Source organism: Astyanax mexicanus, chromosome 16 (genome assembly GCF_023375975.1).
Source record: "Astyanax mexicanus isolate ESR-SI-001 chromosome 16, AstMex3_surface, whole genome shotgun sequence".
In the NCBI taxonomy this organism is placed as follows: Eukaryota; Metazoa; Chordata; class Actinopteri; order Characiformes; family Acestrorhamphidae; genus Astyanax; species Astyanax mexicanus.
Window position 1 is genome coordinate 30,816,629 of NC_064423.1, and position 24,912 is coordinate 30,841,540.

The 24,912-nt window shown below is 35.7% G+C and overlaps 2 protein-coding genes across 28 annotated transcripts in view; one reads left to right on the plus strand and one right to left on the minus strand.

The window, feature by feature from the left end:
• The window catches only part of traf3ip2b (TRAF3 interacting protein 2b), a 21,570-nt gene extending 5,370 nt beyond the window's left edge, over positions 1-16,200 (minus strand). Inside the window, exons 1-6 of the mRNA XM_049465581.1 lie at positions 16,056-16,200; positions 10,990-11,633; positions 6,335-6,377; positions 3,404-3,468; positions 694-791; positions 501-569 (exon numbers count right to left, since the gene is read on the minus strand). Coding sequence (XP_049321538.1) covers positions 501-569; positions 694-791; positions 3,404-3,468; positions 6,335-6,377; positions 10,990-11,620 — 906 coding nt within the window. The 5' untranslated portion in view covers positions 11,621-11,633; positions 16,056-16,200. The remainder of the gene's footprint in view (positions 1-500; positions 570-693; positions 792-3,403; positions 3,469-6,334; positions 6,378-10,989; positions 11,634-16,055) is intronic.
• Positions 16,201-18,493: 2,293 nt separating this feature from the next.
• The window catches only part of LOC103025616 (CLIP-associating protein 1-B), an 87,215-nt gene continuing 80,796 nt past the window's right edge, over positions 18,494-24,912 (plus strand). For all 27 annotated transcript variants that reach the window (XM_022669926.2, XM_049465541.1, XM_049465549.1 and 24 more), the window contains exons 1-2: positions 18,494-18,632; positions 20,779-21,255. In XM_022669926.2, coding sequence (XP_022525647.2) covers positions 21,061-21,255 — 195 coding nt within the window. In that variant the 5' untranslated portion in view covers positions 18,494-18,632; positions 20,779-21,060. The remainder of the gene's footprint in view (positions 18,633-20,778; positions 21,256-24,912) is intronic.

Consider the following 24,912-nt stretch of genomic DNA (forward strand, 5'->3'; position numbering starts at 1 on the left):
GGAATTAAGGAATGGAAAATAATAATTAGTTTCTGCACCACCTGCCCCCTTTCTGAGAATATACAATGCCGTAAAGTTATCTAGTTAACCAGCAGCAGCTAGGTTACTGAACTTTAGCGCTCCTGATGACATAACGGGTGCTTAAAGGGTTGTCCCAATAATTAGGGGAAGGATTTACACTCAAAAAGAAGGGGTAGGGGTAAGTGGTAGGGCAAAGGGGTGATATGAGATTGGGCCTAAGACTAGGCTTATTGCCTGTCTAGAAAACTGACCCACAGAGGCATTTTCCTGGACAGCCACTAAACCTAGTGTAAGACTATATTTTCCTTTCATTGAGAAAATCTCCATTTAAACTAATGTGTAGTCCAAGACTAGATTTAAACCCTGTCTGGGAAACTGCTGTATAGTATATAATGATAATTATGATGTGGCTGTTTATGGAAAAGATGTGTTTAGTCCTGTTTTGTTTCTGTATTTGCATTAAGTCCTCCAGTGTTTACCTCGTTCAGGTATCTCTCCATGCAGTCGATTTTACTGATGCTGTTCAGCTGCTGCTCAAAAACGTCTATCTGCAGAAAATAAAGAGCATGTTCAGCTTAGGAATAGTGTTCAAACAGCAGTTCCTCATTGCTATGGGTTACAAGATGCTCTCAAATAGAGGAAGCTAAAGCTGACACATATCCTCTCTCTCACATGTGTGTCGAAGCCATTGTTCCTCAGCAAAGCAACAAACTTGATGATCTCCTTCAGATGATCTTCGCTGTCCGCCTCGTATGTGACGAACACTTTTCCTTTAGTGAGAGAGATTTTTTTGTTTTAATCACAGTTTATTGACAAACAGATAAAACCATTAGCAAGAAAGTTTAAGACATAACAAAAAAAGGCAACAAAACTCACTAAAGAGAGAGAGAGGGAATAGAGAGAATAATTGTGAGAGAAATTGGAGAGAAGTTGAGAGAGATAACCAGATAAAACTAGTACCAATCAGTGAGAGAGAGAGAATGAAAGATATAAAGTTTGGAAGAGTGAGTGAGAGAATGAAAATGACGGAGAGAGAGGACTTGAGTAAGAGGTATAAGAGAGAAAGAATGGAAGATATATATATACAGCTCTGGACAAAAATTAAGAGACCACTTCAGTTTCTGAATCAGTTTCTCTGATTTTGCTATTTATAGGTTTATGATTGAGTAAAATGAACATTGTAGCTTTATTCTATAAACTACAGACAACATTTCTTCCAAATTAAAAAAAAAAGTCATTTAGAGGATTAATTTGCAGAAAATGAGAAATGGCTGAAATAAAAAAAAGATGCAGAACTTTTAGACCTCAAATAATGCAAAGAAAACAAGTTCATATTCATAAAGTTTTGACAGTTTAGAAATCAATATTAGGTGGAATAACTCTGGTTTTTACACATTGGTTTTTCACAGTTTTCATTCATTTTGGCATGTACTCCTCCACCAGTCTTACACACTGCTTTTGGATAATTTTAAGCCAGTTCAGCTTGATTTGATGACTTGTGAACATCCATCTTCTTCCTGATTATATTTCAGAGGTTTTCAATTTGGTAAAAACAAATAAACAAAATTTGGTCTATTATTTGGTCTATTATTTTTTCCAGAGTTGTATGTAGAGCTAGAAATGTGTGTGAGAGAGAGTGAGAGACTGGGGAACAAGCCAGAGAAAGTAAAAGAGTGATTAAGAGAGAGTGATTGACAGAGATAGAGCAAGCAAGAGAGAGAAAATAAGAGAGAAAGAAATAGAGAGATAGTTCACAAACTGTGATATGAAAACTTGCAAGTACTAGTATCTGAACCATTTTTGATCATAAGCCGCTATGCTTGACCTGGTTTTATGAAAACATCGGAAAGAGAAGAGAAGAGAAAAGAGAAACAGAGGTCGGAGTGACGCACTCTTTCCGTAGGCGTGTAAAATCTCCCAGCTCACACTGGGTCAGTCTGATTCCCACACACATGATCTATTTCCTAATCCTATTTCCTTCTTCCTAGTTTTAGTTTTAGTTAGACTATGGTATTTTTGTAACTTTACTAAAAAGGAACTATTTACCTATTTACACTGACAAGCTAAAAGACATGCAACAGGACCTGTTATCAATCCCAATCCCACTTGATCCCACAAAAACAAGTGTCTACCATATTAGTTGACTTCTAGTTTACTACATAATTTAAACACAAACTGTCCCTTACACTGGGTCAAAATTTCTTGATTAATAGACCAATTTTTTTACATTGACTTTCATTGAAAGTTAGGATGGTTTCATCTCTCTCCTGTAAAGTTGCTGTTTTGAAGATACATGTTTTTCATGGGACAGCGAAGACATATATCAATATTGCTGTTCTTTTAAAGCTAAACTGTTGGAAATACTGTACCAATTTGTTCCTATATAATACAATAGTGATTTTGAATCATTGAGTATTGGGCAATATTAATACTGATCGAGTATTATTTTATTTTTTAAACACAAAGATGTAAAACATCTAAATGTAGAGAAAAACATTCTAGTGCACTTTTATTTTGTATGGTCAGATGAGATTTTGCCACTTTGAAGTTATTTCCAGTCACATAAGACAAGATTTGATCAGTATTAATGTGTTAGAGTTCAATATTATTACAATTGAGGGTCGAAAAGTAATTTTAAATCACTAATATTCTGTGTCAACAACCTTCAAAATAGTGTGTTGCTTTTGGATTAAAAATGCAAGAAAAAAAAAACATGATTCATGAGTGTTTATGCTAATACACTTTCACAGATTTCCAAACCGAAATGGTTCCCCCACTAGTGCCACGGCTCTTTTACGTGAGTGATGGGTCTTTTATCTGTAGACAGACGCCATGTTATGTTAAGCATTATAATAACTCCCATTCCTATTTCAACTAGTGATCTGCCTCCTCATTTATGAATCTGAGCAGAACTACAGTATGTTTGGAGGAGTAAATGTGAGGCATTTAATCCCAAGCATATGTTAAGCATGGTGGTGGTAGGTAGCATCATCATAGCTTTCTGGAGACAAAAAAGCCCTAATTTTGTTTTTTTTGACAAAATAGAAGTAGGGTAATACAAAAGGACAGTAGTGGCATGCAAGTGCCAAGAAACCGCCACATTTAGTTCAGCTCTACAACATGAAAGCTGTACTGTATATCATGCAGTATATCAGGGCCTGCTACCTGGAGAGCCACGAAAACGTGACCTGCTTTGTGGCTTCACACAACAGTTACTGTAACTACAGCAATGCATACAACACCAAACAGATTCAGTAACTCCACCCACCTCTTTCATGCAAAGCCATACTAATCTACACAGATCAGCCATAACTTTAAAACCACTGACAAAGTGAATAACACTCATTTTCTTGTTATCACTCATTAAGCCATTAGCACTCACTCTGTTCCTGGGAGAGCCGCGTGGTGCAGGGACTGGCCTCTCTGGGTCTGGGGGAGATGCCTTCACTGCAGAGAGGAAACCCCGATTACATATATAAACATCACACCCTGGCTCAGACAGATCTAAAGTGAAACCCAGTCCGACCACAGGGAAAGTGAGAAAACGTTATTCATTTTTTAAGTTCCTTTTAATACGACTTTCCTTTCATAAGCTTTCTTTCACTCAATCAAATGAATTTCACTCATAGACTTGCTTTTTTCGAATTACTGTTTTAAGTCTCATTTTCCAGTAACTACTATGAAATATATTTAAAACATTAGAATTTTGCAAGGTATGAGATATGATAAAACATTTATATGGGAAGTATGTTACACTAACACTGTGTAAGGTTTTAGGTATCAAAATATTTACAGACATTAAAAAAAAAAAGTACAATATTTATTGCACTGCTATTCAAATACTTCACCATGCATAGAACAGTGGTTTTTATTCAGTTTTTGCTGCACATCATCCAGGTAAACTGGACTATTTAGGTCACTGTTCTTTTAAGGAAGTGATGATATCCTCCAATATGCTCCAATAAAAAAAAAACATATTGACAATACAGTAAAAATAATATTACAATACAATAATACAGGGGTGTCAAACTCATTTTGGCCGAGGGCCACATTGGCATATTGGCTGTCCTCCGAGGGCCAGATGTAACTTATAAATGTAATAAAATGTAACCAAATGTAATATATGTAAATGAATGTAATTACTCCTTAATGTTAAATAACTCTCAATATATTATTTATTCAATCAAATATTACAGTTGCATGGAAAAAATGTTTGCTTGTTGCTCTATTAACATAAATCCTTTTAATTTGTCATGTCATGAAATCCAAAAACTCCATCAATCAAGAACCAAACTATTCAAGTGAATAGAAATGACATCAAGTTATATTAACTTTGAAATTATTAACTGAAATAAGGCTTAATAAATATAAAATCAAAAATTGTGACTGTTAAGAACATAGCATTTCCTCAGATTTAGCAGTTCCTCATCCAACCACTAGTGGGAGCTGCAGCAGCAGCACCACAAGTCCGCAGTCTTTACTGAGTCAGAGCTACAGCCCAGCCACGGGCTACTGGGCTCAGCTCAGCCAGTCTGGAGCGTTTTTAAAATTTTTAAGTTCTTCTGTGTATGAAATAAAGATTTTTGTAACCGAATATTACAGCTCTCTACAGTTCATCTTTCAGCCCAATCAGCTAACAGCAGCCGTTTAGAGCATGAGTCACTGCTGGGATTACATTATAAACAGGTCAGTTATCGCGCTGCTAACCTCAGGATGTTTATAACTACGGAGTTTAGTGGACACACCACGGCTGCAAGGTTAGACTGTTGAAGGCTACTGAAGACTATTAAAGGCTATTGGAGGTTATTGAAAGGGTCATTGAGGGCAGAAATCAGTAAAGGCTGGTTAGATAAGTGATTCACGTCCTCGTACTTTGCTGCGGTGAAACTGCGACTAGCGCTGTCACAGTGATGTTTATTAACGTCATTAAAACAGATTTTGTCAGCTATTGTCTTATAAATATTTACACAGAACTTATATCTCTCCTAAAAAGCGTTTATTTTGGTCAGTAACACTCTTCGTAACACAAAAGGCATACCGGTCTTTCGCCTTGAAGCACAGCCGTCCGTCTGCATCAACTTCTCTTTTTCTGGACATTATGGGATAAACATTTATATGTCTCAATTCCACCCGCGAAGTTACACCTTCCCTCCGGCAGGGTTTCCACATCAATGACTACACTGCCGTGTAGTGGCAGTAAGCCGTAACTTCGCGGGTAATACAATCGACAAGCATTGTGGGAAATGTATTTTTTGGTCAAAGAACGCTTCTGACCTATTTATTATAGACACTAAGATCTTACAAGCTCTCGCGGGCCACATAAAAAGACGTGGCGGGCCACATTTGGCCCGCGGGCCTTGTGTTTGACACATGTGCAATAATATATCGTCATATTACCCAGCTCTAGTTTTAAACACATTTTTTACATTGTTATAATCCAACATAGTTTAAACACACAGTAAAATTGCCAGTGTTAAACCAGCTCCTTTAGTGTTACTAATAGTGGTGATATAACACTGGCTAACGTTCAAATTTGCATAAAAACACTAATGTGATTAATCAAATTATTTGATTAAGCTCCCAGCCCTAAATTCTTGTTTCTTTTCACTGTATTAATGTTTGCCTTCATCTATTTTTATGTGATCTGCAGTTTTTACACTAAAAACACTCTAATTGTTGAGATAAGTGCCTAAAAACTACTGTATAACCCTAAACATAACCCTAAAAAAAATCAATTAATCACAACAATATTCTGTGATTAACTGCATTAATTGCACTTGGATAATGCTGGATATTTAACTGTATTTAAATGAATAAATCTAAGATTTATGACAAAATGGAATTATATTTATATTAGGGATTTTAATATAATAATATGTGTATTATTCACAGTGTGGTGGTGGTGTGTTTGTGTGTGAGAGAGAGAGAGAGAGAGAGAGAGAGAGAGAGAGAGAGAGAGAGAGAGAGAGAGAAAGTAACAAGGCTGTGTTTAAACCGCTAAATAAAAATAGTTTGTCACTAGACTCTGTAAGCTTGGTATCATGATTAAATTGCATTGTAATTTATTTAACAGTTTCCAGATTAATCACATGCATTAATGACGGCTGACCTTTCTTATATAAGGTTCACTTAAGATAAATGGACCAGTAGATATACTATAACATTAAATAAAATCTTAATATTAACTTCTTAATAAATTATCTATTAAATTCTTCTATAAAGTTAAAGTTATGCAACAACAGCAAATTAAAAAAAGTTTTATTTTACAGTTCCATTTTTGATCAAATCTACAAATTCTATGAGGTTAACTTACTTGTCTGTGCTGTCTGCAGGTCTGGGCCTGTAGTGCTCCGGGCCTGTGTGACAAAAACGCACAGGGATGAAAAGCATGCTGAAATTGATCGAACCTTCTCATAACTATATGCAGAAAGTGCCTGTGCTTGTCAGAAAGTAGCAGCCACACGTGCTTTGATTCTACTAAAGTCCAAAGACTGCTGAGGTCCTGACTGATTTAAAACTGGAGTGCAAATTCAGCATATTCAGCATCTCTGACAGAGCTTTAAAGTGGGTAGCAGCAAAGCATTCTTTGTGTAAGGCCAATGAAACATAATTAAAATGAGGAAATAGGTCACAAGTGATTAGATCTGCGTGAAAAAACATAAAGTAGAAATCCATCAAAAAAATAAATATGGAAATTAAGATAAATCTTGTATACAATACATTGCCCATTATTTACTGTTGCAAATTCAGGAGGGTTGGGGTGCAGGGGGAGAATTTATACAGTACCAGTCAAAAGTTTAGATAAACATTCTAATTAATATTTGTTCTTTATTTGTGTTATTTACTACACTGTACATTAACACTAAAGCTTAAAACTTTGAAGGAACACATGCAGTTAGGTAGTAGACAAAGAAGTGGCTTAATTGGGACGAGCTGGAGAGCAGAGTAAAGAAAAAGAATTTAATAAGAGCTCAGCACCTCTAGAACTCATTTAAGACATTTGAAGAACCATTGCAGGTTCTGCCTGGTTCATGAAGCTGTCTAAAAGAATAATGCTAAGAGTGGGCAAAGCTAGCATCAAAGCAAAAGTAGCTGTTTTGAAGAATCTAAAGTATAAAATATATTTTGGTTTGTTTGACACTTTTTTGTTAACTTCATAATTGCATATGTGTTCCTTCATAGTTTTGATATATTACATTTTAATTTACAGTGTTTATATAAAAATAAAAAAAAATAATTAGAAGGTGTAGTGAAGGTGTCCAAACTTCTGACTTGTACTGTATGTGAGATAATAATAGGCCTGTAATAATTCATAATTAAACTCTTCATTATTTAAGTATTTTGATGAACTTGCAACAGCAACATGAAAATTGGACTTTCTCTTAAATTTCTTATTTTTCTCCAAAATGTATCTTTTTATTTTTTATTCCCACCCACTAGTTAATACGCCCCCTATCACACTGTGTCTTCAAAGCCTGGAGTGAGTTTAGCATGTGCTTCAAAGACCCGAGCTGAATCCACCCACTGATCACCCACTGACAGGGCCAACGATGAGATAGCTGAGACACTTAGGAGGCCTTTCTGATTTACATCTGACATACTTAACAGATATTTTCATAAGAGCATGGCAAAATCTGGCGACAAGCCAAAGATCAAAAAACATCATAATGTCTAAGTTGTATTATGATTCAGAGCTATATCTTGTATTCTGAATTAGTCTAAACTGAAAAACACACACATACTCTCTATTGATGTTTCACGTCTGCACCTATTTGCTGCTATAACACTGTGTTAAAAAAAGTACAGTATACAGCTCTGGAATAAAATAAGAGACCACTTAAAAATAATGAGTTTCTTTGATTTTACCAAATTGAAAACCTCTCTAATATAATTAAGAGGAAGATGGATGATCACAAGCCATCAAACCAAACTGAACTACTTGAATTTTTGCACCAGAAGTGGCATAAAGTTATCCAAAAGCAGTGTGTAAGACTGGTGGAGGAGAACATGCCAAGATGCATAAAAAAACAGGGTTATTCCACCAAATATTGATTTCCTTTATGAATATGATACTTATTTTCTTTGCATTATTTAAGGTCTGAATACTCTGCATCTTTTTTTTTTAGTTCAGCCATTTCTCCTTTTCTGCAAATAAATGCTCTAAATGGCAATATTTTTTTTATTGGAATTTGGGAGAAATGTTGTTCATAGTTTATAGAATAAAACAACAATGTTCATTTTACTCAAACATAAACCTATACATATCAAAATCAGAGAAACTGATTCAGAAAGTGGTCTCTTAAGTTTTTATTTTATCCAACTCAGTAATTGCTTATGTGTTTACGTATGTTAAACGTTACACTGTGTATACCTACATATTACAGTCTGCACTTTATCCTGACCACACTGTGTCAGTACTGCACTGTCCTGTCTGTTAAATTGTGTAACGCGTGCTGTGTTTATTGTATTTACTGTAGTGTTATAGATCTGTTTTTATGTTTGCACAGTTTGCTTGGTTGCATTTTATGTTTTTTACACTACCGGTTAAAAGTTTTAGAACACTCCTATTGTTATTTAGTTGGCCGGTAGCAGTGCTGTTTTTCTTTTATTTTCTCATGTTATCAACGACTTTATTACTGCACGTCACCTGACCTCAAATTCTTCTCATAACTACTAAAATTGACACTTGCCAGGTTTTTGTTAAGGTGAGCTAAAAGCATTGCCATGTGGGTCAGCCAGACCTGACACTTCCTATACCAGTTTTATTTACAAAAAATACTAAATTATTTTAATAGTTACATAGTTTCTGTGTCATTATCTAGTTATGATGAAAGTGTGAATGCTGTAGTAGAGCGTGCAGTAACAGAATCTGTTCTAATACTGCTTCACTACAGACAAAGTCTATGTAAATTTACTTTAAAAAAAATCCAAAGCTCAGTTTATTTCCATTGCTGCTTATCAGGTGTAAGCCTTTAACCAAAGAGTTGTTTGCTATGCCCCTTTTTTAAACAATATATAATTTTTCCCTTTTTTACAATATACTTTGACAAAATACTATTTATTTTATTCTAAAATGACTTTATTTTCAATTTTTAGTTCATTTGTTTTCTTTAAAGTCCCTGACAGTGTACTGTTAAATGTTGTACACTGGATTTTGTACCATTTCCTATTATCGACTGGACCTGACGAGTTTAAATGGCAAAAATGAAGGGAAAAATTGTGGTTCTAAAACCTTTGACCAGTAGTGTGAATCATACTGTTTGTTTCATATTGCACCAAATTGTGTTGGTCCTGGAGGAGCGTAATTTTGTGCCGCTGTGTACTTGTACTCTAAAAAAAGCCTTGACTTCACCTGATTGTAATTACATAGACTGTAATTGTAGTAATTATGTCACTATTTAAAGCTGTCAGCAGTTCAAATTACAAGTACAGTTACAATTCAGTGTATGTCTATAACAAGTACGATCAGTTATTACACTGAACTGGATACATTATAACTAAGAAATACACTTTCTTTCTTATTTCAAGTAAAAATAAGAGTGGCACTAAAAGAGCATGTTTTGAAACAGGCATACTGTACTGAACTGCTGGAGGAAGAAAAAACATGTACAGATTGGTCCGTTCTTGACTAAAAGCACGGTTTCAGTGCTCCACTTTTCTCTTTTTAGAGCACGCCGTGAGATCTAACTTTTCTCTGACTCTCTGACTCTGGCTTTCTTCTCCGACTGATGTCTCTCGGCTCTTTCCTGCATGTGCATCAATCACTTGTGATTATCATTTGTGATATTTATAACTCTTGCACTTGGTTTGTAAGTTTCCTGTAAATTAAAGGCTAAAAACGTAACTATTACTAAACTCTGGTCTGAATTATATAACAGTGTCTTAAACATAACGTATGTGGAATTTGTGCTTTAAACAACCGCTAAATTACTTAATTATTCGGCAATATAAGTAAAAAGACCAAACAGTTTACAATAAACAATATTTCTTTGGCATTATCTGCTTAAAAATTGTAAGTGTATGAAAATATTTTGTAGTTTTACATTGTAGTTGTAAATGCTTTTTCATGCAAGATAAAAATACATTCAGGCTATTTAGTTTACAAACTGGTGAGAAAAAATAGCTAAAACCAGCAAAAAAAAACATATTTGGTACTTGGTATTCATCATTCATCCAAACATGTTAGTTACAGTGCTACTAGACTACACGCACTTCTGGACAAGCTGAGAGACACAGAAGCAGCATCTGAAATGTCTAAAGCATATGCACTGAGGCAGAAGAGTACCATTACATGATTGTGGGTTATAAATATGGGTCAAAAGACATAACACATTTCATGTAAACCTTTTTTTCTGCCCGCTTCACCAAAGTTACACAGCGCAGAAAGCAGCCTGCCAAGCCCAAACAACAATACATATGGTATTCTCCTTATTACAGCTCTGTAAAGCTTTGCAATGATTTTGAATAAGTTGGAGTGACATAATGCTACTGCTTTAACTTGCACAGTTTGAGGTAAGTGTACAAGTTAAAGCAGTAGCAGTTAGGTACAGTGCATCTCTAGATTACACGCATTTCTGGACAAGCTGAGAGACACAGAAGCAGCATCTGAAGTGATTATAGCCTCTGCACTGGGGCAGTAGAGTACATTACAGAACTGTGGGTTATAAATATGGGTTAAAAGACATAACACATTTCTTGTAAGCATTTTCCTGCCCGCTTCAGCAAAGTTACAAAGCACATAGCATCCTGCCAAGCTCAGAGTATCAACAATGAAGATGCTATTCTCTTTATTACAGCTCTGTGGAGCATTACAATGATTTTGAAGATAGTTCAACAGATTTTTTTTACTTTTTTGCTAAGCCAAATTTGACAAAACATATCTTGAATCATCAGCTACATCCGAAGTAAACAGGAACTAATCACTTTAAGCAGACAGAAGTGACTAGATATAAGTGGTTTGTAATCTACCTCTTCTGAAGGGCAGGTGGTATCCAGGCCCGGGGCTGAGATGATGACCCCTGTGGAGCGGAGACGGCCCATAATGTCCACAGCAGGGTGGGTTGGGCTGAATGCCATGAAAAGGCATGGCGTGGTGTGAGTGCATGAGTAGACCTGAGGGAAAGGAGTGTAGAGATCTGGGCTGCTCCAGGCTGTTGAGGCTGGGGCTGTGTCTGCCCGGGAGGGAGTGAGGCCCGCTCAGGTAGAAGCTGCCTCGTTCAGGGTAGCTGTGGTAGTCCATGGAGGGCAGGTACGACGGCAGGCTGTTTGTATAGGATCCCTCTGAGTTTCTGCTGTGGTAGTTGGTATAATTCCAGTCACAGTGTGCCTCCGAGTCTCCCCCTTTCGGGTCGGCCTGGCTGGGGTAAGGCGTCTGCTGGTTGTATATGAAAAGGTGATCATGGGGGGGTCGGGAGAGGTTGCGGAGCGTGGGATAGTGTTGGTGGCCGAACGGCTGTCCTTCCATTCTCCTGCAGTCGTGAGGGGAGGTCTTGAGGTTATGAAATCCTGAGAGAAGGTCAGACTGGGACTCCTCGCTCAGCGTCTCGTCGTTTTCCTCAGGACAGTTGAGCGACCCGCACTGTGGGTTATGGCAGGCCATGCGGCTGTGGAATCTGCACAAAAACAAACATGTTACACAACATACATGTCCTGCTGCTCTACGCAATGCTGTCCCTGAAAATACAGCGTATCTAAAGAGCTTCAGACAAAAATGTAATACATTGAAAATATACTCCATAATATACTGAACCAGTCAAATGTTTGGAAGAACACCACTTCTCAATTCATGTTTTTTATTTTAAAGATTATTTTGTAGATTAATATTGAAGACAAAGACAAAACTATGAAGAGAAAGCAATTATGGAATAAACAAAAAAAAAGTGTTAAACAAGCCAGATTATTTTTTTTTCACTTTAGATTCTTTAAAGTTGCACCTTTTGCTTTGATGCCAAATTTGCCCACTCTTGGCTGATTCTCTCAGTCGTCTTCATGAGGTAGAGCCTGGAGTAGTTAACTGATTTAAACTTGCAAGTACCTGAACTCTTGATTACTGCTTTTCCTTTCTTTCCTTGCTTTTTCCTTTACAGTTTTTAAGTCTTTAATATCAGTCTACAATGCAGTAAATCAATATCAATAAATAACAAATATTTCTGAGAATGTGTGTCCAAACTTTTGACAGATAATGCATAAATATGTCTACTTTATTGTAGCAACATATACAAAAATGTATTTACAATACAGTGACTTTTTGCAAACAATTACACCTATATTAATAATAAATTAATAATAAATTAACCAACATATATTTCGAAAATATATCCCAATACATTTACATCTATTTACATTTTAGAATAATCATAGTCACCTGTGAATATATGTATTATAAATGTATAGTATATTCCAATGTAATTCGTTGTTCACCGTTTAGAATATTGGTACCACATATAATAAAATGTACCAAAAATATCAATTCAGTTCACACTGAGTTTTTACTGTATATACAACAACTTTGCAAACAACGAGCTAATGATGTGCCACCAAATAAATTATATACAATTATATAATTTATTAAAAATATATTTAAATGTGTTTTATAGTGACATTTATAATATATAAAGTACATATATTCTAGTTATTTATACATACATTTTAGAAATTATTGACAGATCAAATTATGAAATAAGTAAAGTTTAAAAAAGAACCAAGCCCCAATATTACCACACATCCTATAAAACCCTCCTCTTTCTTCACCTTCTTTCTATGAAATTCACCATCTCATGCTGTCTATCTAGAAATTAAATTATAATATTTTATACAATTTATTTGACATCACATCAAACATCATCTATACTAAAATGACAATTCTTTGAAAATATATTCCATGTTTTGCTACATACTGTGTACAATATACTCTATTTTTTTCTGGGCATGGCAAACAAAACTTTAGAACTGGTCTAACACCTACATTAAGTCAGGAATGTTGGCCTGAGGCTATGTACCAATCATTCTTCTGAAGTTACCTCAAACACATTTTTGTAATCCCTACATTTTGATGCAATTATTCATCTACCAAGGAACAACCACATCTGCTTTTTACTGTCAGAACATTACAAAAAAGGGGAAGTTTACGCGGTGACAAATAGGGAGAGCGTTTATGCTATCAGAGCAAGTTCCAGTGTACCAGAGATGAAGAGCAGATAGGGCGGCAACCACTGCAAGCTCTGCTCAGAGCTCACAGCAGCTCTGGATCACAGCAGGACCAGTACTTTTACCAACTGAAAGTAAGGCTAAACAGCTGCCATAACATCTGCCATAATTACAGTGTAGAAAAACAATGACAATGACATTTGCTCTGTCTTTTTGTGCACGCCTTCACAGACGGGAACCAACGGGGAAAAAACTGGCCCAACACAAGACTTAACATGGGTCAGGTTTTGTGGTAGAAAAAAGAGGCCAGCGTATGTATGCAAGGAGTACAGAAAAAGTAGGCCTCTGAATACAGTACACCCAGGCACACAGTCCTCATGTTCCGCTATTATTTAGGCCAAACTGCAGAATAGAAAGGCTCCCTGACAGCGAATGTCTAATTTCTGCAAATGTTGCAACTGCCTGAAACCACAACTGAGCCATATCTGTCAGCGCGGGGCTTGTCTGCCTCCCTCATCTCTCAAGGCTATGACACGCTTATTGCTCATTTAAAGAAAATAAAATACTGAGCATAAAAAAGGCAAACTTTACTTTGTGAATCAGTCTGCTTAGAAATGTCCTTATCCTTGACGTTGCTGAATGCAGTGTAATTGAATGATGTACCTGATTTTGGAATTTTAAAAAATTGTTCTACATTAAATTTTTTATGTTACATTAGAATGTTACATTTCCAACGTTTATTTTGCTAAAGTAGTCTTTTCTCATAATTAATAATACAGTTTTGTAATATTGCCGTGAATATCGTTATCACGCAATTATCCTTAAATATTGTGATTTAGTTTTAGGGACGTATCACCCACCCCTACTGCCGAGACCTAACAACGTATAAATATACAAGCATGTGCATCGTCACATAAGGTCAGGTCAGGTCAGGTCAGGTCAGTCGAGTTTAACGCCACATCAGCTCGTCAGCTATTTCGTGGCAGGATAGGTAACGTCTATTCACAAGGTTCTATGATCTCGTCCTCAGAAGAGGACTCGTAGGTCGATAACAGTACAGACACATTCACTCACACACTCACACCTAAGGGGCAATTTCAACCAAGTTCCAATTAGCCTGAACGTGCCGTCTTTGGACTGTGGGGGGAAACCGGAGAACCCGGAGGAAACCCACGCAGACATGGGGAGAACGTGCAAACTCCGCACAGAAAGACCCGGGTCGCCCCAGCCGGGAATCGAACCCAGGCCGTCTTGCTGTGAGGCGGAAGTGCTACCCACTGCCCCACCGTGCCGCCCCCGTCACATAAGGCAAATTAAACCATACACATTATGCTGCATTTTCCCACTGTTCTAATTTCCCAAGATAGCAGAGGTACATTACTTTAGAAATAAAACTGTTTATTTATTACAATATATGTATTATATATATATACATACTGATTACACATCAGTGCATTATTAATATACAACATATTAGATTATCAACTTCTAAAAAAAAGAGTCCTGTAATATTTACCAACAAAATTGCAATGTCAATTAAAAAAAGTCATATATATATATATATATATATATATATATATATATATATATATATATATATATATATATATATATATATATATATGTGTGTTTATTACTAATGACTCGTCCACTATTTCATATATATTAAAAACACATATATATACATGACTGATGTAACATTTCTATTTAGCATCTTTAGCACATAACTTTGATAAGCTTATGGCAGAAGTATTTGTGTTGGTTTTTAGTGAGAAACGTGGGAATTATGAGTTAACATTAATGCAATTATATATTCAACTGATTAAGCACTTGCTTGAGACAAAAATCCAAAACTTTATTTAACTTTAAAATGTTCTCTAGAAAATACAATGGAACTATAGGTCTATGGCAACATAAGTAGCTAATCATGATTTGCCTGGTTGAATTGGTCTTCAAACTCTGAGAAGACTCTTATTATAATTTTTTTTGTTCTGTACAGCATTATTACTGCTTCAATAAGGTAAAAGAAGCTGTTTTTAAAGCTTTAAATACATTAGCTAGCTATATTATACAGACTGTCCTCATTGTCATGCAAAAACACAAGAGATTACACAAGAAAGAAAGAAACGTTTTAACTTGTAGTTAATGTGCAATATTTACAGTGCTGGATGTGTAATTTCAGCTATACCAAATTACACTGTAAACATCATGCTACAACTTGCTGGATACAAAAGAAAAATCTACGCTGTTCTCATTTTACATGACATATCGAGTAGAGGCAGATTATATAATACTGAGTATACAATACCAGTCAGAAGTTTGGATGTTTTCTTTCTTTTTATGATTTTCTTAAGACTGGGAACCCCTGATGAACTCATGGTCATCATTTTCTAGGGAAGTCCTGATGAATCTTAATGAGTTTTAAAGTTTCTTGTTTAGTCAAATAGTTCTTGCTATAGTATGGATTAGAACATTACTCAAATAGAGCTTTTCACAGATTATATGATGATTTTATGATGAATTAAATGCTGAGGTCACAAATTAGGCTTTCAGTGGCTACTAAATATTACACTAATAATACACTATAACATTTTAAGGCCATAGTAAAACTGTAATGAGGTCACCACATTATAAAAAATCATTCCTTGAAATTTCAATCAGACATTGCCATATAATGATGTTTTACAATACAAATAATGAAATATGTAATATATTAATGTATTTAATAAGATATACAGCTGAATCAGAATACTAATACTACCTCTTTTTTGACACAACGTATAAAACTCTGATTCTGAATGTGTCTAAAAGTGTAAAACAGCTGATACTCGTTTACTGGAGACTCTCAGCTGTAACTTTAACAGTAATAGGTGAAAGCTGTGATTTACCTGGAGCAACACCTGAGCACTTTACCGAAGAATCATGGAAGCTCGCGCAGCTGATCTGATCCAGACCCAGCAGCAGCTCCAGAGTAATGTGTGTGTGCGGGTCAGAACCGCGCGAGGGGCTTCAGGTTCCTCTACTCGCTGTTTTTACTTAAGTTAATGGAAGCGATTATCTTCTCATCATTACTTCTCTGGTCTAACTGCAAATCCCGCCCCCTGCAGCACTCCAGTGCAGGAAGCGAGGCTCTGCCGGCCAATCCTAGCCCAGAAGGCGGGGTTTGAGAACACTCTGGGGCGGAGCCTATAATGTAACCCTTTAATAGTAACACAAGACATGATTTTAACCTTTAAATATTATAACCATAAAAGCCAAAATAATCATACCCGAGATTAAATTAATATTTATCACATTATATTAATATATAATATTATATAAATAATATTTTTTTATTCTTACATTTCAGCATGCAGCTCAACAGAAACATATATAAGAATATTGACCCTTACTTCTACACCCCCCCCCACCCCCCCCCCCCCCCCCAAAAAAGACAACAAAACCACAGCAGAGGTTCAGTGTGGAACAGGCAGTCTGTCTGATGGCAATATCATGAATTTGTATTTTAAATGGATGCAGAACACAAGATGATATGTTGAGGTCAAGAATAATTTTATAAAATTATAATTATTATAATCGCTATGATAATTATAACTTATCATTGTATGCGGTTTTATTTGTTTATTTATTATTATTTTTTATTCTCATGTTTTTAGTTCATTATTATTCATTATTCATTAATTTCTTATATTTTTTATCATTTTATTTAACTTTTGCTATTATTATCTTTTTCTTCATTTTATATTTTAAAATTTCTTTACTTTTTATGTGTTTTTAGTCTTTTTTTTATTTTGCTATTATATATTATATTGATGACTAAGTAATCAAAGCCATAATGTTAAAATTACAGGTTATTAGGACTAAAGGCCTTTTATAAATAAATGAACTGATATTTGTACTGTTGTACTGCCCTCTAGTGATGGAATATTAATATACTGTATACAGTATTCAGTCACAGTATAACTTTATGATATTTATATTACAGGAGTCCCAACATGAGGTGCTAAACTGTGTCCACATGCTCTCAGACACTGTAATCTAGCTACTTCACCTTGTAGACATAAAATCAGAGACTGGAGTTAATCCAGGACGCTGTCCACTGGGCCCTGTTGGCTGGATATTTTTTTAGTTGGTGAACTATTCTCAGTCCAGCAGTTACAATGAGGTGTTTAAAAACTCCAGCAGCACTGCTGTATCTTATCCACTCATACCAGCACAACAAACAACATCCACCACCAAAACAAGGTGAACAGAGGATAACATTTATTTTTACATATTATTGATATTACAATTATGCTACTACAGTGTTATTACAGTGGTATTATGATTGTTTAATTAATAGATGCTTAGAATGAGGTTGTGTAGTAATACAGCTGTACTGAGCGGAACAGAGAGAAAGGGAGGCTATAAATTAGTACAGTGACAGTAATGAACCGGTGTATGCACTATAATTAATAAATGTCAATTTATAAACTACAAGGTGCTCCTGCACTATCACTGTTGCTGATAAAAATAGACAATAGACCTTTGGCATAATTGCAGCTGTTAAAAAAATATTATTTATTTTTGTTTCTTTTTATTTTCATTGGGATATTACATTGTGTCAGTGTTGTTCTTTTATTTGTGTCTTCTAATTCTATATATTACTGATGTAGCTCCAATAATAAATTATAAAAAAACATATCATATTCTTATTTATTTTTTTTTTTAAACATTGGGATGTATATATATTTTTATTTTTATCTGTCTCTGCATCATTTCTTTTAATGCTTCCTGATACAGATAATTGTTTTGGGCAGTTTAAACATTATGAGTTTCTTTGATTTTATCAAATTGAAAACCTCTGGAATATAATCAAGAGGAAGATGGATGATCACAAGCCATCAAACCAAGCTGAACTGCTTGAATTTTTGCACCAGGAGTGGCATAATGTTATCAAAAAGCAGTGTGTAAGACTGGTGGAGTAGAAGATGCATGGAAACTGTGATTTAAAGCCAGGGTTATTCCACCAAATATGGACTTCTGAACTTTGTGAATATAAACTTGTTTTATTTGCATTATTTGACGTCTGAAAGCTCTGCATCTATTTTGTTATTTTTCGTTATTTATTGCAAATAAACGCTCTAAATGACAATATTTTTATTTGGAATTTTGGATAAATGTTGTCCGTAGTTTATAGAATAAAACAACAATGTTTATTTTACTCAAACATATACCTATAAATAGCAAAATCAGAGAAATTGATTCAGAACCGTTGTAACAGTGTGATTCAGCGGTTCGCCAGCGGGAGGCGCTCTCTCCTCTTTCCCGGGGGCGCAGGGGCGCTAGGACAGGCGCATGCGCTCTGCCGCCTTTATTCAGAGCAGGCTCTTCGGGGCGGAGAGCAGTGCTGCTGTTTTACCCGAATATCAAACCATCAACAAGCCCGCAGCGGCGCTCAGAGCAGCGGATAACCCGGCGAGCAGGTCTGTCTGAATACTGTACTGTGTTCTGGATGTCGCAGCGGCTCTGTTCTGCTCCCTGACTGCAGCAGGAGCAGGTCTCTGCGGGTCCGGCTTAGTTAAGTTAGGTTAGCTAAAGCTCAGCAGCAGCAGCTAATACTACTACTACTACTAATAATAATCTGCTAAATCTGTGAAAAGGCTAAAAGCTTTTAAGCTAGTTTTAATGCTAGCTGTCTCAGTTTATTGTGTATTTAAACCTGCATGCATGTCATGGGTTCTCTTTTGAGTGAATTAGCTAAATTAATAAATCACAGTTAGTTAATTTAAATTAAATTGCATGGTGTCTAACTTTTATACTGAGACTGCTGCTACTAACACTACTATTACTACAGCTAACGGTAAACAGACTGAGGGTAAATCTGCTGCTGCTGCTGCTGTATGTATGCAGCTGTGTTCCCTCCCCATACTAGCTTACTAACTAACTGGTTGGCTATGCAGCTAATTAGATACTCTGAGGAAGGTTTGGGGTCATATCTACATATCATTTAGTGGTTTAACTGTAATAAGTACAATTAGTTACTGTCTAGTTGCCTTTAAAATGCCTTAAATATTTTTTTGTTTTTCATCTCTGCCCCTCACAATCGGAATTTCATAAAAAAAAAATATTTTTTCTGATTTTGACCTTTTTGTGTCTCTTGTAACATTTGTACACTTACTCTCAGACCATCAGATTTGAGTTACAATATACAAAAATGGAAAAATCAGAAAATCAACATGAGTTTTCAAGCTAAATTCACTGTGTTTGGTGTATAAACACAATAGATATCACGATTATCAAATATTATTTAGGTAATGTCCATTTATTGTATGATAAATCAGTAATGTAATTATTGTGTAAGACCTATAAACATCCAGTTTTCTATTTTTGCATTTAACAAAAAAAATAATAATTAAACCGATAAATGTTACACTGACCTTGTTAATGCTGTGTGTTTGTACCCATGAGGCTACAGAAAGTAAGCTGGATAAACCTAGGTTAATTATCATCAGCTAGCAAGCTGATATCGTAGTTGTATTTTTTTTTAAAGGAAACACTTTTCTACCTAGGTTTACAGTGTATAATTATAAATACATTCCTGAGCTTTATGGTCTTTTTTGAATGCATGTCTGTCTGTCTCATTCAGAATCACAGAAGCATATACCAGAGAATACGAGCATCCTGTTTACATTGGTAGCAGTAGAATAGATGCTTTCTGCTTTCAGACATTGGAATGGGGTGAACGAATTAAAGGAATGGTCAACAAAAGACAATATTTGCTTGCTTTCAACCTTTTACCCAACATGCAGTCAAATGGCAAAGAAGTATTTGGTGTGTGAAGTTTGCTTTTGTAGTTTTGCAGTGGATCCACAAGGATAATAGAGCAAAAAAACAAATGCAGCATTTTCCTAAAAAGGGGAATCAAAAGCTTTTACCACTTTGTAATATTTCAATTCTTTCTCACAACACTTAAGCATTTAAAAGTCTTGACACTGAAGATACTAAGTATTTCAGGTGTTATTTTGTAAAGCTCTTTCTGCAAACACGTTGTTTAAAATAAACAAAAGTACAGTGTTGTTGTTGCATTTTGTTGTATTACAAGATTCTCCAAACACTCTGTACTGTTTAGTTGAAAAATGAATGAATGTTCCTTGAAAAAAAATGTTGTCTTGTGGGCTGTGTTAATGCAGAAAAGTTTATGTACCCACTGATTTGTCTGACAACAATTCACATTTCCACTGTGAGCTGTGCCTTTTCATTTACCTCTGAGCCCAGAGAAAGTTAGCACTGCCTCTGAACAAGGTTAATTTAAGGATTCTGTGTTGTGTATTACAGTTTTAAGTGGCATTAGTGAATGTAAATAGCTAATATCACTAGTATGTATATATAAATATATAACATAGGTGCAAAACAAAGGAAAAGGTGCAAATTCTTGCCCCCATACATGTCTTGGTCCATCATTTGCATTCATTTGATGTAAAGGAAACTGTATTCTGTTAACTATTTCTTGAATGTTTAGTGATATCCTTCACTGTCTTTACTGTACATGAGCTCAGTTATTAGTTTATGTAATTTTCTTATAGTGAACGTTTTTTTAGGTAACTTTTATTTATTGTTCTTCTCTTACAGGGCTGTAAAACACTAGAAGAATGAGCGCCACTGAGTCGGATTCGCCTTCCTCCTCGGATGAATTGCTGAAGTCTTTCCATGACCAGTGTTTGAACTGTTTACTGTAATAGCTCTCAGCCAAACATATGGTGCACACTTGCCAGCTCGTGTTCACATACAGTGGCTTGCAAGTAATAAAGTGCCGTTTTGCACCTTGGCTGATCACTTTCGTTTCGTTTGGTGGCCTTTTTTGTATGCGTTGCCCTGGGATCTGCTGGTTAGCTGGTCCAGTCCTAAAGAAGTATGGAGACCAACATGGAGTATATTGTAGGGCAGGTAACGCAGAAAGACTTGGGGAGGCGCCTGCAGGTTGGACAGGAGATCATAGACTATGTACTGGACAGACAGAAGTCACATGATCTGGAGCATGACCAGACCATGCTGGACAGGATGGTGGATGGCCTGGCCACTTCCTGGGTCAACTCCAGCAATTTCAAGGTGACCAATGCAAATATTTTCATTTATTTTCAGCTTTATTTCATAAAAAAGCTCTTTGTTAAACCCATATACTGAAAGAACAGCATAACACTAAAGTGCCTGTACAGTATTAAATAGAGATGTACACGGTAGATGTGCTGCAGATCATTAAGATGAAAATGGGTATTGATTTCAAGAATGCTTATTCCTGGAAAGGGTACCGGGATCTCTCTATGTAATGGTGCTTCGAACTTAGCAGGGCTTGCTTGGGGCCTGGATACACAGATACACAACATAAACACAAAAAGCAGTTCAGTATTTATTATAATTACAGTCTGTAGCAGCTGTGCTACTAGTGCTTGAATTCAACATTTGTTATTTCTAGTATCCTACATTAGTGAGGTCCGCATATGGTATTATGTGCCAAACACAACTATAACTTATTTGAACATGACCTTTTTTTGTTCTGTTAGACTAAACAAGACATCTAATATATGGTGGTTCTTGAATGTTCTTAAATGTTTATGAACTCTGTTTAAATTCGACCTACAATTCTACCCGAAAACAGTGGATAAGCAGGACCCATTTCAATTAATTAGACAAAATATTTTTGTTCATTTATTTATTGAGAAAAAAAAAAAAACATCATTGTCAGTGGCAAAAGTGAGCGAACCTTTGCTTTTATTATCTGGCTTAAAACTGTTAATTAGTGCTGCAAACCAACGTGGAGGAATTTTAGTCCATTCCTGCATACAAAACAATTTCAGCTCTGTTATGTTAGTGGTTTCCTCCCATGTTTGCTTCAGACCCTTCCACAACATTTCTATTGAATTACGGTTAGGACTTTGACTTGGCTATTACAAAACATGCACTGTATTCTTCTTTACCCATTCTTTGTTGAAAAAAGACGTTTGTGCTTAGGGTCATTGGCTTGCTACATGACCCACTGCAAGAGATTCAGCCTATGGACAGATGTCCTATATTTTCCTTTAGATTTTGGCTGGTATAGTTCTGAAATCATTGTTCCATTAATGGCTGCAAGCTGTGCTGGCCTAGATGCAGCAAAACTGGCCCAACCTATGGCACTACCACCACAATGGAGCATGTTTTCATCTGGAATGCAGTGTTTTTTTTTCTACACTGTGCTTCCCATTTTAAACCAAAAAGCTTAGCTTTGGTCTCAAAACAGGTTTCATATACACCTGATTATCATTCCATTGATTAAAAAAACACCAGACTACTTTTAGTTTTACATAGGTTTAAATACTTTTGCCATTTAGATGTGTGTAATATTGGATCATATTCCTCAATAAGTAAATGATGAAGTCTAATATATTTAGTTTTTTTTTTTTATTTGATTGATTTTGCACTTTTTATCTATTTTTAGAGTGAAAATCTGATGTGACGAAGTTTTAGGTCAACAGCTTTGTCCAGGTTTCATTTTTCACATAATTACAGTGTCAAAATTTTGCAATGCATGGGCCAAAAAATGCTCCAAAAACTTTGAACAAATATATATTTATATACATTTCTATAAGTTTCCTGTATTATCAACGTTTTATTAAATTTAGCAACATTTTTACTCCTATCTCCTATAAAGTTGCCGTTTGAAAAATTTTGTGTTTTATCAAGTTTGTATATGAATTATTTTGCTCCAGGAATTGTCTGCTTTTGTTGCATGGTTGTAAACTCTATGACCTCAGAATTTGTGGTGGCACTGACTACAGTTGATGAGTACAGTGGAAAGTATTCCAGGAGTAAGGAATACTGCCTGGAAAAGGCATTTGGAGGTTTTGTGGATTTCTGGCAGCAGCTTTTAGCAGACCGTAAGTGTAGGCCCGTGGTAAGTGTGCTCAGTATTAATCTATACAAACTGTAAACTGTAGCTCTGCCAGGTCGGGGTAGTAGTTATGCAGTCGCTCAGAATCATTTGTGCTTCCTGCTTGTCACTGTGGTGCTTTCTTTTCAGCGTGTGATGAGTGTTTAATTGGAGTGACCGCGGTGTTTTCATGGTCGTCTCTCATTTTTTATAAGGCTGAGTGCTGGGCTAAAGCGGATTACCAACTGCTCTGTGATTTCAGCGTGATGTCAGGCTTAAGGAACTTTCTTTCTTGTCTTGTGTCAAAATTTGTTAGGTTTCTTGATCTGCAGAGTATATCACTACTTAATTGCTATTGCAGTGCTCGCCTTTAGGAGCTGCTGTACAGTAGATGTCAGAATGTACCCAGACACCCCTTATACATTGACTTAAACATGCCAAAAGTCATGGGATAGCAGTATGTAGTGTTACTTAAGAGGACAGCTTGGGAATAAGTGTGGGCGATATGGCCTTAAAATAATGTCATCATATTTCATGGGGTTTTTGCGATAATGATACTCTTGGCTATATGACAAAACACTGAATTAAAAAAATATTTCAAGAATACACTACTGCAACAAAATGAAAATTAAATTTTATTATTGCATACGGTATGATATGGCAAATCAGATTTGTAACAGAAGACAATGATCCATAATGTAACGATACTAATAATAATAATAATATCCAGGATTAAAGTAAAATAAATGATACCGGACAGATATAATCTGTCTGTAGTAGATTGATAATGAGAAATAAAAAAAGTAGTAATAAAAAAGTAATACCCTGATGTGATAATTAGGAATGGGTGCTATGGCACAATAATTCAGGGGATAATATTGTTCACCATATTCAAAAATGTTGGCAATATTATTGCGTACGATACAATATAGCACACCCCTACTTGGGAACACCCACATCTGTATACAGTATTTATTTACAGTACATGAATGGGGAGGTATTATCTTGTGAGTGAGGTTGAGTACCTAATACCATTCTATTGTGATGTAAATTAACAGTCCTCTAAATTAACAATCCTCGAGCCACAGTGTCACAGGTATGCCGGGAATATGTCATAAAGGCATTATCACCCACAGTAGACAGTTGGGCTGGGCGATATATATATTGAGTTTTTCTTTAATTATTCATATATTTTCATATTTTCAAAAATATGTCAATAAAATATTGGTAAATTATTTTTAATCCATATCACCCAGCCCTAATGGACAGTGCAGTAAGTGGTATTGATTGTGACTGGCAGCGTCTGGCTAGAATTGTCCATGCATACAGACTATTTAATTCAGGAGGCCTATTAAGCATATCTCTCAATTCAGTGCAGCGTGGGGGCACGCAGATATCATGGGACTTGTTCCTGTCCCGTGACCTTTGGCACGGGAGTGTATTTAGTACATTTAAGTACACTCAGGTCATAATAACCAGTATCAGTACTTGGCTGTAAAGCAGTGGGAATCTTCACTCTATAAAGTTTAAAAGTTATGTCCAGTAGCTTTGGGTTGGATTTGGAGTTAAAGTGGATCTATTCATCCAACATCAGTATATGACTTTATTTTACGTATTTGCGCTTTTACGTATGGTGATCTATTACTGCAGCAATGGGGGCACGGATTCCCTATTACATATAATACCCTTGAATTCAGAAGAAACTTTAGGTGAAACATTATCTACTAACTTTTAACATTTAAAGATTTTAAATACAAATGATTTAAGACACCCTTGCTACTACTTTATCTACTTTAAGCTAATGCTAGCAAATGCTAAATGCTCCATCATGCAGTAGAATGCACAGTAGATTCAGCTTG